Below are 19,635 nucleotides of genomic sequence, written 5' to 3'. Positions count from 1 at the left end.
GCAGGTACATGTGTGATGAAGAGGAGCTACAGCAGTGTGATGGAGCTGCAGGTGTGAAGGAAGTCCTGCTGTCCTGTCCCACCCTCATCTTTGCTTCCTCTGTCTTCTCTGGACTTGTCCTCCTGTTTCAGAAACAGCACTGCTTCATGCCGAGGGTGGACGGGAGCGTTGGCTCTGATTCTTTTACCGTCCACCACAAGGAGACACTGATGCTGACCTCCTGATTCATCTGCATGTGTTCTGCTTCACACTGCTCACCTCCACCAAAGACTTCACAAACATCTTCTTTCTTTGAGTCCAGTTTGTCCCACAAACACTTCCAAATCTCCTCCTCTGAGATTCTGCAGCTTCTTGCAGTGTGACTCAGCTGACTTCTGACAGACCACAGACTGGCACAGCATCCACATGTGTCTCCTTTCAAACAGGCTCTTGATGTTTCCTCCCACATCATTCTGGCCTCTCAGTCTCCTTTGTTCTCCAGCTCTGTAGCTCCAGCTGGTGAAGCTTCAGTTTTCCATGTTGGTAACAGTAAACTACAGCCTCTGCTGTCAGCTGGGTAACTAAACAGAGCTGCAGCACGTCTCTGCGGTGGTGCTACATCCAGCCTGCAGACGGCCGTCTACATGTTGTAGTGGTTTACAGTCACCAGGGGGCGCTGTCCCAGCCATGCAGGCAGTGGGCTGCTCTGTTTGTGCTGTTGTTGGTGAAGCTGAAGTGAAAGCGAGAGTTAAAACCCTGAACAGTGTCCACTGAGCTTCTCATGCTCTTCTCATGCTCAAAGAAGTTTAACAGGAAGGACGACTCGTCCATCAGGCGTCCAGCTGTCCGTGACCGTGTCCACAGCAGAGTGTGACCGAGGCTTCATGCTAACACGCACACATGAAGCTAATACCACCACGAGCAGCTGCTCAGTGGATTTGGAGGACAAATGTCTGCAGCTTCTCACAGGCAGTATGCAGAATGTGGATCTCCACAAAGACTGTGGAGAGCTCGTCCCACACTCTAAATCCAAACTTGTCTGCACAAAACTTCTCACACGTTCCCGTCACAAGTGTCTTCTAAGTGAAGCTACCAGGTTCAGGTCCAGCTTGTTTATCTGGAGCTGCAGGAGATGATCCATCCTCACAAAGCAACACAGCAGATATGCAAACACACAACACAACCAAAGGATTCTCTATGCATGTCTGTGGCTGATGCTGCTGGAACGAAGCTGTTTGAAACCTTGTTGTTCTGCACTTTGGGACCAGAAGAGGAAACTGAAGCTCTGTGCAGAGGGTCCAATGGAAGCAGCCTAGCGCTGTAAGTGTCTGCTGTACAGGGATGCTGGTTCAGCTGTGGCTCAGTTTCACAGTGTGACTCAATAAAAGCAGCAGGAAATCAAAGCTTGATGCTTTCATCAGTGTGGAAATAAGAAAGTTTCCTGTGACAGACGCTGGAGCTCTTTCACTCTCAGCTTCACAGTTTCAGCTTCAAACTTCTTCCAACATGTTTCTAACACGGCCACATTCCACCTTAATGGAGCTGATATCTTGTGCATCAGCACATTTTCTAAAGGCAGCGATCACATCTTTAGTTTTGGATGTTTAACTGCAGATTGTTTATGTGTTTATAGCACATTAATTACAGCAGCAGCGTTGACCACAGTGCTGTACAAGAATCCAAGATAACTATTAAAATAACTCCTAATATTAATATCACACATCAAATATCAAATAACTCTCATGCTGTATTAAAAGCCAGTGAATACAAATGTGTTTTCAGAGCAGATTTACAGAGACTGACAGCAGGAGCTGGGGCTGTTCGATAGAACGATGTATATATGATGACCATATGAAAACGTCTATCGTTTCATATCACGCTCTTTGTTTCCTGCTTATGTGTTTGTGTTTTCCAGATAAAGCTTTCAAAATAAATCTGAAGATCCTGTTGAGAGTTTTCAAAATAAACACAATACATTACTGCGGTCGCTCGTTTATCGAGTTACGTTCTAAAAATAAGTCTCAGAATGAAGTAGCAGCTTTATGTTTTACAAGTATTATAGAAGTTTTAAGGCAGTTAAACCCTCACTGCACACTTTCTACACTTTTCTCAGACAGGCATGAACATTTTCACACTTTTCTCTCTTGTTTAAACAAAGTTCAAACCTTCATAGAAAAATAAGTTCATTATTAAAGAGTGAAAGCAAAGTGTTTCTGAAATGTGTCAAATCAGCCTTTGCTGGCATTAAATGAGCTTGGTTCTGTGTGAGGAGCACTCGTCCATGGCCTGGGCTCCTCGCTGTCAGGTAAAGTTTCATAAAGCTTTTGAGTTTTTCTGCAGATAATGTTGGTGTCCAGCACGATGTTCTTTTTCCTGCGGTCACTGAGCCACAAAGCCAAAGCTGACTCCATCCTTACGATGTTCTTGTTGTGGACAGTTACAACCTTTTTGCCTCCTTGTTGAAACTATGATGGTCAGCATCTTCCTCTGCCTTTGGCTGCTACCACAGGTGCAAAACGTCTCGTCATCATTGTTGTTTGTTGGGGACAAAACGTACAAACATACAGTGCAGCACTGCAGAGTCACACTGCTGTAAATTTGAACACATTCTGTACTGTACAGGAGACACGGCACGAGATTGGCTGACAATGGTCTACAGCCAATCAGGACGCAGAACACAATGCGCTGTAAAAAACAAAAACATGCAAAATTGCACAAAAAAGATCAGCGAAACAGCGAGGCCGCCAAAGGTGAACTGTGTTACAGCGAGGGACCAGCGTATATGTGGTTGTTGGGACGATAAATGTCTTTGAGCTTGTGTCAGAAGACGAGCTGCAGCTTTCTGGACCAGCTGCAGTCTTGCCAGGCAGGTCCCACTAACTCCAACATATAAGGAGTTACAATAATCCAGCTGGGACGTCATGAAAACGTGGATCGCCCGTTCAAGGTTTTTAAAAGATAGAAATGATCTCACCTTAGATAAAAGCCTCAGTTTGAAGAAAGACCGCTGTACAACTGAGCTCAGCTGTTTTTCAAATTGCCGTCAAATATAAGCCCCAAATGTAATAATGCGATTTAATAAAAGAGCTGAACCAGTCTAATAGAGCGCCCTTGATGCCGCCATGCTCCAATGGTGAGGTCAAGATGCTGTGGTCAAGGCAGCGGTCAGATCCAAAAGCACAGCTGAGTCTCCTGATCAGTGGCTGATAAAAGATCATTAAGAACTTTTCAAAGTGCAGTTTCAGTGCTGTGAAGAGCTTTAAAACCAGACTGAAACCTTTACAACAGATTGCAGCTGAACAAATATAATCTTTTACAAAATCTTCGGCAGGAAGGGAAGCTTTGAAATAGGCCTGAAGTTTGAGCGGACAGAGGATCCAGATCAGGTTTTTAGTACAGGCTGTACAACAGCATGTTTAAAACAGGCTGTACAACACCTGAACTAAGACTGCTGTTAAAAATCGCTAAGATGTCGGAACCAACAACCTTTAAAATCTTTTTAAACACGTGTTGGAACAACTTCATTTGGACAAGATGATGTCTTTATAGCATCACATCGTTCCTCCACCTGATCAAACCACACAGGCTCAAACTGATCAAAAACAGCTGAGCAGGTGAATATTTTAGCCCCGGTGCGATCTCGGGCGAGAGTATCGATGATGGCCAAAGGGCAGCGTCCAGCTCTACGGCCGCTGAAGAGCAGACTCAACAGACGCGCGTGATGTGGATCCTACTGCTCTAAAACTGGAGCTTCTTCAATCCATTAAAGAGGACATTAGTACGCTGTTAAAAGAAGAAGTCAGAAATGCATTGAAAGAAGATTTTGACAATATAAGGGCTGACGTGCAAGGACTGAGAAATGAGATCGCTAACAGCATGGCGGCGACGTGCGGCGAAGTTGATGGAGTAAAGGTTACAGTGAAAGAAGCTGAGGATGGGCTGTCAATGTGGAGCGATGAGGTGACCACCCTGCAGTCTACAGTAGAGAGTATGAAGGAGGAGCTGTCTGACCTGAAGGATAAATGTGATGAAGGCAGGAAGCGGAGAGCTAACATCCACATCATAGGGATCCCAGAGGGCCTGGACTCGAGCTCCTCCACGGCCGTATCCGTGCTACTACGTGAAGTGCTGGGTATGGATAAAGACGTTATTGTCGACCGCTCACACAGGAGCCCTATCCTGAGAAAGCCAGCTGGTGACCCGCACGCCGTCATAGCCGAGCGTCACTACTACCAGGATTGTGTGGCTACGCCGTGCCAGGGCCCAAGCCCCGCTTGAGTTTAACGGACAACCTATTGCAATATTACGACTGGGCGATATGACCCAAAGTTCATATCTCGATATTCTTTAGCTGGATGGCGATATACGATATATATCTCGATATTTTTAAAGCCAGAAAGTACGAACAAAAAGAGAGTTCTTAGTCAAAGCTGTGTCCCAAATCTCACACAGGCACATTTATTAACATACAGCGTAGATGTACATGAAACAATTACTCAGGAATAAATGATCAGCATTTATTAAATAATAATGCTCCATAAATAAAAGAAAACAATGTTGTGTTTGTGCATAACAAACAGCTCACAATCGTGCAGTCAAAATGTAAACAGATGCTGAGCATAATAACAAGCAGCTGCTCTGTTCCCAGGTTCTACTGCGTGACTGACAGCCTGGAGTTTGAAACCCTCTTTGTAACCGTGTCTCTTACAGGTGCCATTTATGGTCCTTATACACACTCAATACAGTAATATTACGTTGAAGCAGAGTACGTATCACTCCGCGAGGCTCCTCGTAGCTGTAATGCTCCAACAATCCATCAAGCGGTGCGGCCTCGTAGCTGAGCAAAGTCGTACCAAAACATCTTTTGAAAGGTTTCTGAGCGCCGTGTAGCACATAAAATCGGTTCGAGGTCAGTAAGCACAACCAGAATTCATCCATAAGCCGCACTGTCGATTTATGAGAAAATTACAGGATTTTAAGTGCAGAAAACATAGTTTATGGTTTTCCTTTGATCTTAGCAAATATCTACGCCTCTAATTGGGACGATCACAGATTTTTCACTAATGTCTTTGCGCGGCTCCCCAATATGTCATCACACAATATCATCTTTGAGGGAGACCTAAACTGCTCATTATCTGCTATGGACCACAGTTCACACAAAAGTACACTTAGTCCAAACTCAGCATGCGTCATTCAGAGCTTTCTTGATAATTATGGGCTGGCTGATGTATGGAGATTTCATAATCCTGCTTCACGTCAATACTCTTTTTTTCTAATGTCCATAAAACATATATTTGTATAGAAAAACGTCTCCCTTTAGTTACAGAATGTGATTATAAGACTCTGGTGATTTCTCCTCTTGTTTTTTCAATGTGTATTCCTGATGCCTGCTCCAACTATCAGCCATGGAGATTCAACTCAGTGTTGTTAGCAGATGAAGAGTTTGTCAGTTACAAAAGGTCTCAAAGAGATTTTTTTCTATCAATCAGACCCCAGAGATGTCATCATCAGTCATTTGGGAATCTCTAAAAGCATCTGAGAGGCCAAATAATTTCATTTTGTGCCAAACAAAGTGCAACACTGAAAGAACATCATCCATAAATATTGAGTAATAACTGGACTCTCATACAGCGAGACTCAAATGCCTTTAAACATCAGCTTATCCTGCTGATCCAAGTCCAACACTGAGTTTGTAAAAACATGTTTGTCAATCATTTTGTTTGGTTTCTGAGGAAAAAGATTCAATAACTTGCTGCTAATACACAACATTTCATCATATTTCCTCATAACCCTCTTTTGTCTGACCATTTGATCCCATTTGAATTTGCAATAAAGGATCCACAGAGTTTGGTGACAATAATGACAGTAGATGTTTGTGTGAAAGTGCTGGAAGCAAATGAGTGTGTGATGTTCTTTCAGTGTTGCACTTTGTAGACGCTCCCTGAGCACTGGTCTCACAGCCAGCGGCACATAGAGACCAGTGTTGTTAGTCCAGGTCAGAAGATGACTTGTTGGAATGAAAATGAGCTTGTAGTTTGTCTGCTTTAATAATGTGACTGGAAAAAGGTGTTGGACTTCAAATATGTCCATTTCTGTCACACTTCACCTTTAAAAGTGAAGCCATGTGGTTCCTGGAAGGAAAAACACGACTTTTTCAAGTCTTTGTCCTGTTTTTATGAGAAATGTACGACTTTAATGTGAAACATTCAGAGTTTTTTCTCTTGTTGTGTTTGTTTGAAGCTGCTTCCTGTTGGCTTCAGCTGTTTGGAGTTTCCATTTTCTAAACTTCTACATTCTGAACCTTCTTCAGCTCTGAACAGATGATGAAACACTGAATGATTTCAAGCACTTTGTCTAATAAACTTACATCTTTCATTCTTTATACAGATTGAGGGGCTGTGGTTTGTCAGAGATCAGCTGTGATTATCTGGCAGCAGCACTGAAGTCCAACCCCTCCCATCTGAGAGAGCTGGACCTGTTCTACAACAACAACTTGCAGGATCCAGGAGTGAAGCATCTGTGTGGTTTCCTGGAGAGTCCAGGATGTAAACTTGAAACTCTGGGGTCAGTCAGCATGTTTTAGTTGTGCTGAGATGAATATGATGTGAAAGTTGTGCTGACACTAAACTGCAGACATCAGGCTGATATTATACTGATCCACACTGAGGATCTTCATGGTAAAGTCTGTTTTCTTCTTCTCTGGTTTAGTCCATTGACTGCAGCAGAACAATGTTCACATTTCAAACCTTCAAAGAAGAAGAAAAATCCTCCACTGGAAAATTCACTGTGAAACTCTCAAACTCTTCATTGCACCTTAAAGTCTGTCTGACACTGAAATCCAAAGCAAAATGTGCGTTTGCTTTACAGACAGCAGTCCAACACAAACATACACACATCATCCAAAACACAGTCCAACATCCAAATCTCCTCCACTGCCAGCATGAATGATGGGAAAGAGAAGGAGGAACACTCTGACATTCAGGGTTAGAATGAGTTTCATCAAGCAGACTGTGAAGATCAAAGCTGCATTAGAAAGCTTACATGAATGAATGAGTGGACAGAAGTGGACAGAGATCATCTGAAGCACTTCAAAGGCTTTAAATCAGCACATTTCTCTTTATTCTTTATCAACTCTGTTAGTTTCTCTCAGTTTTCTGTGGAATGAAGCTAACAGCAGGCTAATAAGATGCTGACCAATAGGTTTCTATTAAAGGTTGTAATTTGTATATGAAAAAGTGCTTTGGCTCAGCAGGGATCAGCTTACAGGTAGAATACAGCTGCTGGATGGGATTAGCATGTCATAGCTATCTACCAAACTGCTAACTGGGGGATTTCAGGCCATCTATGGATCATTTTTGCTAACTGTTTATTCAGCTTAGGCTCACAGGGCTGCAGCCTGTGCCCTAGCTGTCATAGGGCAAGAGGCGTGGTCCACCTGCACAGGTGAGCAGTCCATCACAGGGCCAACAGAGAGCGACAGAGAAGCACTCCCTCACATCCACACCTACAGCCAATGTAGAAGCACCAATGAACCTAAGCAGCATTTCATTGGACTGTGGGAGAACATCCAACCTCCACAGAAAGGCCCAGCTGACCAACAAGCTTCAACCTACAACCTTCTTGCTCTAAGGCACTAGTGCTAACCACTTTTGCCCATTTCAGCCCAAATCCTGCATCTTCCTGTTTCTGACTCCAGGCCAGCTCCACTAACACTTTCTCATCAGACACTGCCACCTAGTGGAGGAAGTCTTAGTTCCATTTGAAGCTTCAGATTACAGTTAGTTCCTTTACAAAGAGGTGGAGGTGGTGGGGCCACAGCACCATCATCACTGAGTGCCATAGGACACTTAACCTTTGTTTCCATATGCTGGGAACTTCCTGTTGTTCCAAGGAGGACTGGAAAATGTGTGAAAATCTCCCAGTCAGTTCCTCACAGCACACTTCAATCATTTCCCTCCCACAGCATCAGGACCAGGGCTTTTTCTCTCTTTGGTCCCACTAAGAGATTTCCACACAAACACCTCATCAGTGGGACTCTCAGAGCTACCAGCCCTTTGCTACAATCACAAAGCTCTTCATTGAAATCAATGATATCAAAGCTGGAATCAAATGAGTCCAAGTCTTCTGCTGATTCAGCATCACATTCATCTTTGCTCCTTGTTCTGCATCCCCACCATGGACTTCATTCCTTTCCAAGCCAGCCTTGAGTGTCCTTTATTCAGCTCATCCTCTGCTTTACTTTTACACCTGATTTTAGCTGCTTTATCTCTCTTTCAACAGGTTTCTGTGCCTCAATCTTTTTCTTCTCTCCCTCATAACAAGACAGCTTCTTCTGCCTGAGAACATGTTGGAGTGATTTACTAATCCAGGGCTGCTTATTGGGGAAAATACTTCCTGTTTGCAAAGTAATCCCCATTTTTCCCAGAAAGAAATGTCAGTAGAAATCGATGATCTAAGTGAGAACATGAGCCTTTCAAAAGTCCCAGTGGGTGCAGTCAAAGCAGTCCCTCAGTCCCAGTATAGAGTCTTTGGTCCAGACTGGAACAACTGTGTGCCCAGTTTGAGCTCTCTTCAGTGCTGTGACCTGACAGACCCAGAGGGGCCATCACATCACATTTAGAAGCTCCCCTGATGGAGCCACAACACATGTCCAATACTTAGTCTGTCTTGTTGGACCAACTGGAAGAAATGATTCAAGGACTTAGTCACAGAACAGAGATTCAAATCTCCAAAATCCAACTGGCTGCATCAGGACATATAGTCTGAAACTCTGCACAGTTTCCTGTTTGAAGCTGCTTCCTGTTGGCTTCAGCTGTTTGGAGTTTCCATTTTCTAAACTTCTACATTCTGAACCTTCTTCAGCTCTGAACAGATGATGAAACACTGAATGATTTCAAGCACTTTGTCTAATAAACTTACATCTTTCATTCTTTATACAGATTGTGGAGCTGTGGTTTGTCAGAGATCAGCTGTGATTATCTGGCAGCAGCACTGAAGTCCAACCCCTCCCATCTGAGAGAGCTGGACCTGAGATACAACAACCTGAAGGATCCAGATGTGAAGCAGCTGTCTGATCTTCAGCAGAGTCCAGACTACAGACTGGAGACTCTGAGGTCAGTAGAGTGATGGAGTGAGTGGGTGGTGCTGTCAGCAGTATTGTACTAAACACAGTCAGTATGAAACAAAGATCCAGTGTTTCCTGTAAAGCTGCAGCTTCTCAGTGAAGCTGTGAGAGGAGAACGGTGACAGGCTTCAGGATTGGACACAAACACTTCCTGTTTCTCACCTTTATGGTCACCATAGTAACGGCTGACACGCTCTGATCAAACACTGTCAACAGCCAATCAGCTCTCTGAACAAAGCAGCACGCAGACCAATGACTGCATTGATTTCCAAGTTTAAAGCAGTGAAGAACACAGTCTGTAGGTGAGGAAGAATTTAGTGAGAGCAGATGTTTGGATGGAATTCCTCCAGTTAACAGCTGGAACCGTCCATCTGGATTGTTGGGCTTGTTGTTGGGGTTCCTACAGAGCTCAGAGTGGACACACCAAGGTTCTTCTAATGAATGAAAGTCCAAACTCAAACTAGGAGGGAAAAACATTTTCAGCAACTTCAATAAAAATCCAAAGATTAGAAAAAGTGAAGCAACAATGAGTCCTAGTACAGTCCCAGCACTGACGTCCCTGCTGCTCTTTATACTGGATGTGCTGCATCACTGACTGACAGCTGATGAAGAGTCTCTGGAAACACTCGTTTATCTCCTCTGCTCTTCCTCCTTCTCTCTGCAGGTGGAGGTGATGATGGTAAACAGGACGGTGTGTGTGCTGAGAGAGGAGCAGCTGTGTCCTGATGATCCAGAGAGGTTGAAGCAGCAGCAGCTTGTGTGTAGAGACGCTCTGACTGGGCCATGTTACTGGGAGGTGGAGAGGAGAGCTTCATCCAGCAGTGACTGACAGAGGAATGAAGTGCAGATGACTGTCAGTGCTGCAGAGTGAACTGCTCTGAGAACAGCTCCACTGTCAGACACAATGTAGAGTCCAGCATCAGCCCTGTGTGTCCCTCTGGATCTGACAGAGGATCATCAGTGTATCTGGACTGCTCTGCTGCTGCTCTGTCCTTCTACAGTCTCTGCACAGTCTCTGTCTCACTCTGGAAAGATTTTACAACTTGTTGTAATTACAGAACGTTAATATAATATTCAAACATGTGATCTTCTCTTTATTTCTGAATCTTTACCAAATAAAGAAAAACCAAACTAACAAACAGAAGCTGTCGTGTCCTTTTTCACCACATCTGTGAATCTTTTCTGTGTTTTTCCTCTTTTCCTCCTTCCTGCAGCTCCATCTTCATCATTCTGTGTCCAGTATATGTGAACACGTCCAAAGCATCTGAGCCTCATGTTACCCGTTTGTGTGAGTTACGCCTGTCGTTGTGTTGTGGTGTATAAATAAGGGGCAGGAGACAGCGCTGGATCTCTGAGTTCTTTACTCTCAATTTCTGCAACATCTGTGTAGCCCAGATGAAAAATATCATACTTATTCTCTTTATATTAACTGTCCACATCAACAAGCGTCGTATTTCCTATGACCATTGAATGCACCTCTCAGTTCACCCCACGTGAGGGCACCTAGCTCAGCAACCAATCAGAGCCTACCCAGGCCGCATTGACCCTGTCAGCCAGGAAGTGAGGTGGAGGTGCATGGTGCTCCCGGGTTTTTTCTCATCTCAGCAAGAGGAGTGGAGGCATCTACTACTCAAACCGAGAAATCCACGGACAAAAGAGAGGAAAACTCAGGATTGAGAGGAAGGAAAACCAGCCTACTTACCTGCTGGAAGTCCGGAGTCGAGTGGCTGGATGAAGGAGAGAGGCAACGTCGGTAAGACGAGTGTTATTCTGATGGAAAAAACTTGTAGAGACTTACCGTCGCGATCATGCTAATGCTAGCTCGGTGTCTCACAGGCTAACCACTCACCTTTCATCCGGAGAGCTGCTGCAATTCCAACGCCAGTGTGTGTTGGGCTTTTGTGAAACAGAGCAACGGTGAGCAACATGTTCTTAGCTGCTCTAAAGCTAAATTTTGTCAGTTCACTGTGAGTTTAAAGTAATCTAGAGGGTAATTTTTAGTGCATTTCTCTCTCACGAATAGGCCTATAGTGTGGAGAAATTAAGCACACTGCTTTAATGCCTCTGAACTGAACTCATATGTATATTTTGTTGCTTATTTGCACATAGTTCTGAATTTGTTATGGTGTATTGTATTTTGAGTGTCAATGGTTACTTACCATAAGTATTGTTTAATTAATGTTTACATGAATAGAGAAATATTTGAGCAACTTAGATGTTTAGTTCTCATATTTGATATGCTTGAAAATTGAATGTTGTACAACAGAACTGTGAGATTTGATAAGATTTAAGATGTGATGCAATGAATATGAGGTGATGCAATATTTTGATTTGTATTTTAACCTTAAACAATGCATCTGAAACAGACTGATTAGAATGTACATTTTATGACCTGGATTATAGGTCAGGTTTTTTGGAGAGGACGGAAAAGTCCAAGGACCAGGACGATATTCTGGTTGTGATAGATGGCGAGCCAACCACTTTGAGGACGATCTACCCCAAAGAAGATACACACCACACACTCATACATTCCAGTTACATTCACAAGGACCTTTGAAGTTGGCTATCGCCAGCTTAACTCTAAATTCTTAAAGGGCCCCAACGAGTACTTTTATTTTGTTGAGTGTGCACACTATTTATTTTATTTTATACTTTATCTGTACAAATTGGACAAATACCTGTTATACTTTGTAACAATACAAGAGTGGCTACTCAAAAGTTAACATTGTGTCCAGGTCATTATTGCTGCTCAATACTTTGGCTCCATACGAATTTGGTGTCTTCTGATTCTGGCCAGGGTCTTATTACGAGCCCAAGTAATTATTGCGCTGTAATTCACCTTTATACCTTAAAGTTGGTTACAGAAGTGGCGAGCCAGCCAGGAGCCAATTGATTTGAGCATCAATATTGAGGCAATGACCAGCATGGATTTCATACAAAAGTCTGGTGTCAAAATACCTAATGCGGTTGTTGTCGCTGGGATAACACAGGTATCTGAGAAAGATGAACAGGTCATTGACTTTCTGAAACAGTATGGTAAAATCACAAGAGTCCTTTTTGTTGATGATTCACTGTCCAACTTCTACCAAAACCTGATCGTAGAATACTCTAGCAGTTCAGCCTTAGAAGGTTTAGAACCTCGTTTACCATACACATACACAGCACAAGCTGATCCCAGCGTTGTCTATGAAATTAAAACACTCAGTAGCATGTACACTACCACGGTTGGGAGTAATGTTACAAAAACCTACTTGGCGGAACTCAAGGAACTAGCCAAGCTGAGTGGCAAAGACTACGGTGAGGTGCTGAAGGAGATGATGTGTCAGATTGGGGAGGATGTTGAAGCCATGCGACCTACCACTGAAGAACCTTCTCCCACGTATGTCGAGACCACTGTTGTATCTCCGCCCGCTTCTAAAGAGCGACAGTGTCACACCTCACATTCAGATGTTACACCAAGTGATACTGGTGCCACTGATGATGTTCCCCTCACTAATGGAAGGAGAGCAGCGTCCCTCTCAGTAAGTGACTTGAACCCACCTGACATTCAGAAGGTTGTGGTAGAGCATATCGTACGAAGGCAAGATCTTGTCCCACACATCCAGTCCCAGGTGAGACTCCGTTCCTTCTCCGGTAAGGTTCCCAGACCTAACAATGAAACTGATTATGACACATGGCGCACACAAATTGAACTGCTCCAAAATGATCCCAGCATGTCCCCCCTGCAAATATCCAGAAAGATCCATGAGAGCCTGCTCCCACCAGCAGCTGATATAGTTAAGAGTTTGCGGCCTGAGTCACCACCTGTGACTTATTTGCAGCTTCTAGATTCAGCCTTTGGCACTGTAGAAGATGGTGAGGAACTTTTCGCTCAATTCCTGAACACCCTTCAAGATCCAGGTGAGAAGTCATCCACTTACCTTCACCGGCTACAGCTAGCATTAAACAGAGCCACGAAGAGGGGGGGAGTCGCATGTGAAGAAGTGGACAAATATCTACTTAAACAGTTCTGCAGGGGATGTTGGGACAACGACCTACTCAGCGCCCTGCAACTTGAGCAAAAGAAGAGCAGCCCACCCCAATTCTCAGACCTGTTGTTAATGATTCGCTCTGAGGAAGATCGACAGCAAGCAAAAACTAACCGTATGAGAAAACACATTGGCACCACAAAGCAGAGAACTCAGTTACAGTTCCAGGGTGCACATGTTTGTGAACCAGAGGAGAAACATGGGAGTAGCATTGCTGCTATTGAGGATCTGCGAAAGCAGGTGGCGAGTCTGCAAAGTCAACTAACTACATTCATGTCACAGAAAAAAACAAAGTTTGCAAACAGCAAGGACCCTGCAGGGAAGCCGCAGAGTAAGATGTCAAAGCCACATGGTGTAGATGGACGTATGCAAAGACAGACTTCAAAGAGGCAAAGGGGCAGACCCAAGCCCTGGTATTGTTTCAACTGCGGTGAAGATGGACATATCGCTCCATGCTGTGTTGACCCCGCTAACCCCAACCTAGTAGCAGAAAAAAAGAAGCAGTTGGAGGAGAAACAACGCCAGTGGGAAGCGCGAGATTGTACAGATTCACCTTTAAACATCTAACAGTTCCTGTTGTGGGACAAACAGGAGCTGAGGAGAGTCAACAACGTCCCTCAGACGTAAACAATGGTGACAAAATCACAGCTGAGGTTAACAAAGTAAGTACCCCAGCAAAGACTGTCAAAGCACAAACATGTTCTGGCTTAAACCATTCAGAGCAGAACCAATCTTTCCAACTCCCTAAACAGTTGATTGGTACCAGAAGTACAGCTCAAGTGACTGTGAGAGGTGAAGAAGTCAACTGTCTTCTTGACTCAGGCTCCCAAGTTACCACTGTTCCTGAGTCATTTTACCAGCAGCACCTTTCAGAGCAAAAGATCAAGCCACTACATGACCTCTTAGAAGTGGAAGGTGCTAATGGCCAGCTAGTGCCTTACTTTGGCTATATAGAAATGACCATAACTTTTCCAAAGGACTTTATAGGTGTTCCAGTAGATGTAAACACACTTGCTTTAATCGTCCCTGACACTTCACAATCCCTCATGCTCATAGGCACAAACACCCTAGATGTACTGTTCGACATCTACTCAGAGACTGACTTAGCCAATCGTCAACCCCTCCCACATGGCTACAAAGTAGTCTTCAAAATCATTGAGTTGAGACGGAAGCAGACAAGTGACACCCATCAGGGGGTAGTGAAGCTACTTGGCAAGATGCCTCAAGTCATTCCAGCTGGTTCAACTGTAGTGGTGGAGGGAGTCGCCCTTGGCGAGGGCCTTCAGGATGAAAAATCAGTTGTAATTGAGTACCCATCATCGTCCCCCTTGCCCGGTGGCCTGCTACTTAAAGCCGGTCTGGTGGACTTTCCCCAGCGGCGGCCCCACAAGTTGCCAGTTGTTATAAGCAACGAGTCTGACCACGACATTGTCATCCCTGCCAAGTGTACTATTGCAGAGGTTAGTGCTTATCAGACCATCCTATTAAAGGAACACAACAAGACCAAACAGTCAGAACTATCCCAGAGAACTCCAGACACTCCGTCTTTCCAAGAGCCCACCATAACCTTCAATTTTGGTGACTCCCCAGTTCCATTGGAATGGAAACAGCGCATCACTCAGCAGCTCAGCGGCATGCCTGAGGTGTTTGCACAGCACGACCTGGATTTTGGCCGGACGGACCAGGTGCGACATCATATAAAACTTTCGGATGGCACGCCTTTCAAACTACGTGCCCGGCCAATCCACCCACGGGACATTGAGGCTGTCCGGAAGCACATTCAGGAACTCCTTGATGCAGGAGTTATTAGAGAGTCAGAGTCCCCATTTGCGTCACCCATAGTGGTAGTCCGGAAAAAGAACGGCCAAGTCCGGTTGTGCATCGATTATAGGCGTCTAAACCTTCAGACTATAAAAGATGCGTACAGCCTTCCGAAGCTAGAGGACACATTCTCAGCCCTCAATGGTTCACAGTGGTTCTCTGTTCTTGATCTAAAATCAGGGTACTACCAGATCGAGGTCGAAGAAGCAGACAAACCGAAGACGGCCTTTGTGTGCCCTCTCGGCTTCTGGGAGTTCAACAGAATGCCTCAGGGTGTAACGAACGCCCCCAGCACGTTCCAGCGGTTAATGGAGCGGTGCATGGGGGATATGCATTTGAAGGATGCATTGGTCTTTCTTGATGACGTGATAGTATTCTCCCGAACCCTTGAGGAACACGAAGAAAGACTCATGAAAGTGCTCACTCGTCTAAAAGAGTTTGGGTTAAAGCTGTCACCAGAGAAATGTGTCTTCTTCCAGACTTCAGTCCGTTATCTGGGACATGTGGTCTCCAGAAATGGAGTTCGGACTGACCCTGAGAAGATTTCGGCCCTTAAAACATGGCCTGTCCCACAGACCCTGCGAGAGTTAAAGTCGTTCCTTGGTTTTGCTGGGTATTATAGAAGGTTCGTTAAGGGGTATTCCAGCATTGTGAAACCTCTCCACAACTTAACTTCAGGGTACCCACCTAGCCACAAGAAATCAAAAGTAAACGCAAGACAAAGTGCACATCAGTACCATGACCCAAAAGACCCTTTCGGAGGTCGCTGGACGCCAGCTTGCCAGGAAGCCTTCGAGTCAGTCATCCAAAGTCTCACCACTGCCCCTGTACTTGCCTTCGCTGACCCCCAGAAACCCTATATACTGCACACCGACGCCAGTACCACCGGGCTTGGTGCTGTATTGTATCAGGAGCAAGAGGGACAACTTAGAGTCATAGGCTATGCAAGTAGAGGGCTGTCACGGAGCGAAAATCGCTATCCAGCGCACAAGTTGGAGTTTCTGGCGCTCAAGTGGTCAGTTACAGAAAAGTTCAGCGACTATCTCTACGGCAACCACTTCACTGTTGTAACGGATAGTAATCCGCTGACTTACATTCTGACTTCAGCAAAACTTGACGCAACTAGCTATAGGTGGCTAGCAGCACTGTCCACATTCTCTTTCAAACTCCTCTATCGTCCAGGGAAGCAGAATGGAGATGCGGATGGATTATCACGCAGACCACACGGAGGGCTAGCGGACGACCTGAAATCACAAAAAGAGATTGAACGCATACAACAGTTCACTCAAGATCACCTTTGTGATCCAGACAACATCAATGCTGTAAATCAGTCTGTGGTGAAAGCAATCTGTGAGAGGCAGTTCACCTACAGCGTCAGTCCTGACAATGAAAGAGAGGCAGATGCAGATTGTGTTGCCTTGGTGGAGGTGCTTGCTGTGTCTCCTAGTGCTGTACCTGATAGCTATGGGCAAGAGGAACAGTTTGGAGGTCTGCCAACCATTCCCCATCTAACTGAGGCAGAGCTGGCAGACGAGCAAAGAGCCGATCAGTGTATAAAGCATGTTATTTCTCAGATCGAATATGGGGACACACCACCTCCAACCGTGCGCACACAGTTCCCTGAGCTTCCACTGCTCCTCCGAGAGCTTAACCGTCTTGAGCTCCGCAACAATGTCTTGTACCGGCGACGCCAAGAGAGGTCCCAGAAAACCTACCAGCTTGTACTTCCAGCTGAGCTTCGCAACACAGTTCTCACCAGCCTGCATGACCATATGGGTCACATGGGAGTCGACCGTACACTGGACCTTGTAAGGTCAAGATTTTATTGGCCAAGGATGGCTTTGGACGTGGAAAGGAAAGTGAAGACGTGTGGCAGGTGCGTGCGGAGGAAGGCACAGCCTGAAAGAGCGGCCCCCTTGGTCAACATTAATACGACACGACCTCTTGAACTCTTGTGCATGGACTTCTTGTCCCTGGAAGCTGACAGGAGTGGAACCAAAGATATATTGGTGATCACGGACCACTTCACTAAATTTGCAGTTGCTATCCCAACACCTAATCAAAAGGCCCGCACAGTGGCAAGGTGTCTGTGGGAGAACTTTATGGTACACTATGGCATCCCAGAAAAATTGCATAGTGACCAGGGTCCAGATTTCGAGTCCCGCACAATCAAGGAGCTCTGTCAGGTGGCTGGTATCCACAAGGTGAGGACAACCCCATACCATCCTAGGGGCAATCCTGTGGAACGATTTAATCGTACCTTGCTTGATATGTTGGGAACTCTCCGTGATCAAGATAAGTCCTGTTGGCGTGACCATGTAAGACCCCTGGTCCACGCTTATAACTGCACCAGGAATGAAGTGACTGGTTTCTCCCCGTACGAACTGATGTTCGGACGCCAACCTCGGTTGCCAGTTGACCTTGCATTCAACCTGCCAGTGCAAGAGGAACAACACTCATCTCACTCTGAATATGTGCAAAAACTCAAGTCACGTCTCAAAGAAAGCTACAAGTTAGCTATGGACAAGGCTGCAAAGATGGCTCACAAGAACAAAATGAGGTTTGACAGACATGTAACTGCATCAGACTTGGAAGCTGGAGATCGGGTATTGGTCAGGAATGTCCGTATCCGGGGCAAACATAAGATTTCAGACAAGTGGGAACACACTGTGCATGTAGTGGTGAGAAGGGCAGGCAACCTCCCAGTATATACAGTTAAGCCTGAAAACAGAGATGGTCCCCTAAGAACACTACACCGGGATCTGTTGCTACCATGTGGCTACCTACCTGTGGAGGAAAGCAGTGAGCATGTACAGAAGCCAGTGTCACGCAGGCCAAGAACCCGTGCAAATCCAGCGCTAGAGGAAGAGAACTCCTCAGACGAAGAAGATGATTTGCTCATTCCTGTTTGGTTGAGTTCCCCTGTCCACACAGTGAGTGAGAGTCCTGTAAATGTTCCTGATATTGACAACCCACCTGTTTTTGACAGCCAATCTGATTTTGGCAACATACCTGATATGCCTAACAGTACTACAGATGATACTGAATACTTATCTACCAATGGAGTCACACCGACCGAACAAGTGGATGAAATAACCTTAACTGAAACTGACTCACCTGTTGATGACCCAGACATCCAAGAAAGGCAACTTCCATTTCAGGAGGCTGGCACCAGAGGTGCGAATTCTGAGGAGAGAGTGGAGGAGATAGTCCCAGTGGATACAAGGGAAAACATGGATACAAATGATTCTGTAAGGAGATCTGAGAGAAACCGTCGTCCGCCACGACGGCTTGACTATACGGAGCTAGGCAATCCTCTGATCACTGCAGCAAAATCATTCTTGCAAGGACTGTCTTCAGCTTGGGCCGATGTCATCAGTGATGGTGAAGAGCCTGCTTCGCCCTCTTCCTTGACCCGTCAAATAATCATCATTTAACTGTCTACCATGCACAGGGACGTGCATGAGTTCAGGAGGGGAGGGTGTAGCCCAGATGAAAAATATCATACTTATTCTCTTTATATTAACTGTCCACATCAACAAGCGTCGTATTTCCTATGACCATTGAATGCACCTCTCAGTTCACCCCACGTGAGGGCACCTAGCTCAGCAACCAATCAGAGCCTACCCAGGCCGCATTGACCCTGTCAGCCAGGAAGTGAGGTGGAGGTGCATGGTGCTCCCGGGTTTTTTCTCATCTCAGCAAGAGGAGTGGAGGCATCTACTACTCAAACCGAGAAATCCACGGACAAAAGAGAGGAAAACTCAGGATTGAGAGGAAGGAAAACCAGCCTACTTACCTGCTGGAAGTCCGGAGTCGAGTGGCTGGATGAAGGAGAGAGGCAACGTCGGTAAGACGAGTGTTATTCTGATGGAAAAAACTTGTAGAGACTTACCGTCGCGATCATGCTAATGCTAGCTCGGTGTCTCACAGGCTAACCACTCACCTTTCATCCGGAGAGCTGCTGCAATTCCAACGCCAGTGTGTGTTGGGCTTTTGTGAAACAGAGCAACGGTGAGCAACATGTTCTTAGCTGCTCTAAAGCTAAATTTTGTCAGTTCACTGTGAGTTTAAAGTAATCTAGAGGGTAATTTTTAGTGCATTTCTCTCTCACGAATAGGCCTATAGTGTGGAGAAATTAAGCACACTGCTTTAATGCCTCTGAACTGAACTCATATGTATATTTTGTTGCTTATTTGCACATAGTTCTGAATTTGTTATGGTGTATTGTATTTTGAGTGTCAATGGTTACTTACCATAAGTATTGTTTAATTAATGTTTACATGAATAGAGAAATATTTGAGCAACTTAGATGTTTAGTTCTCATATTTGATATGCTTGAAAATTGAATGTTGTACAACAGAACTGTGAGATTTGATAAGATTTAAGATGTGATGCAATGAATATGAGGTGATGCAATATTTTGATTTGTATTTTAACCTTAAACAATGCATCTGAAACAGACTGATTAGAATGTACATTTTATGACCTGGATTATAGGTCAGGTTTTTTGGAGAGGACGGAAAAGTCCAAGGACCAGGACGATATTCTGGTTGTGATAGATGGCGAGCCAACCACTTTGAGGACGATCTACCCCAAAGAAGATACACACCACACACTCATACATTCCAGTTACATTCACAAGGACCTTTGAAGTTGGCTATCGCCAGCTTAACTCTAAAT

The 19,635-nt window shown here is 45.0% G+C and overlaps 2 protein-coding genes across 2 annotated transcripts in view; both read left to right on the top strand.

Moving 5' to 3' along the window:
* The window catches only part of LOC112432436 (protein NLRC3), a 3,307,575-nt gene that overhangs the window by 3,176,779 nt on the left and 111,161 nt on the right, over positions 1–19,635 (top strand). The window lies entirely within an intron of this gene.
* LOC112430604 (zinc finger CCHC domain-containing protein 18-like) lies at positions 10,500–13,698 on the top strand. The gene is made up of 2 exons (XM_076881146.1): positions 10,500–11,020; positions 11,507–13,698. Exon 2 carries the CDS (start codon positions 12,019–12,021, stop codon positions 13,696–13,698), a length of 1,680 nt encoding a protein of 559 aa, XP_076737261.1. The 5' UTR covers positions 10,500–11,020; positions 11,507–12,018.

This window comes from Maylandia zebra, unplaced genomic scaffold (genome assembly GCF_041146795.1).
Source record: "Maylandia zebra isolate NMK-2024a unplaced genomic scaffold, Mzebra_GT3a scaffold03, whole genome shotgun sequence".
NCBI classification, from domain to species: domain Eukaryota; kingdom Metazoa; phylum Chordata; class Actinopteri; order Cichliformes; family Cichlidae; genus Maylandia; species Maylandia zebra.
This window is presented reverse-complemented; position numbering and strand designations above follow the sequence as displayed.

What these genes read in the sequence shown, in the direction of transcription:
- LOC112430604 (XM_076881146.1), top strand. Translation starts at nt 12,019, where the DNA reads ATGACCAGCATGGATTTCATACAAAAGTCTGGTGTCAAAATACCTAAT.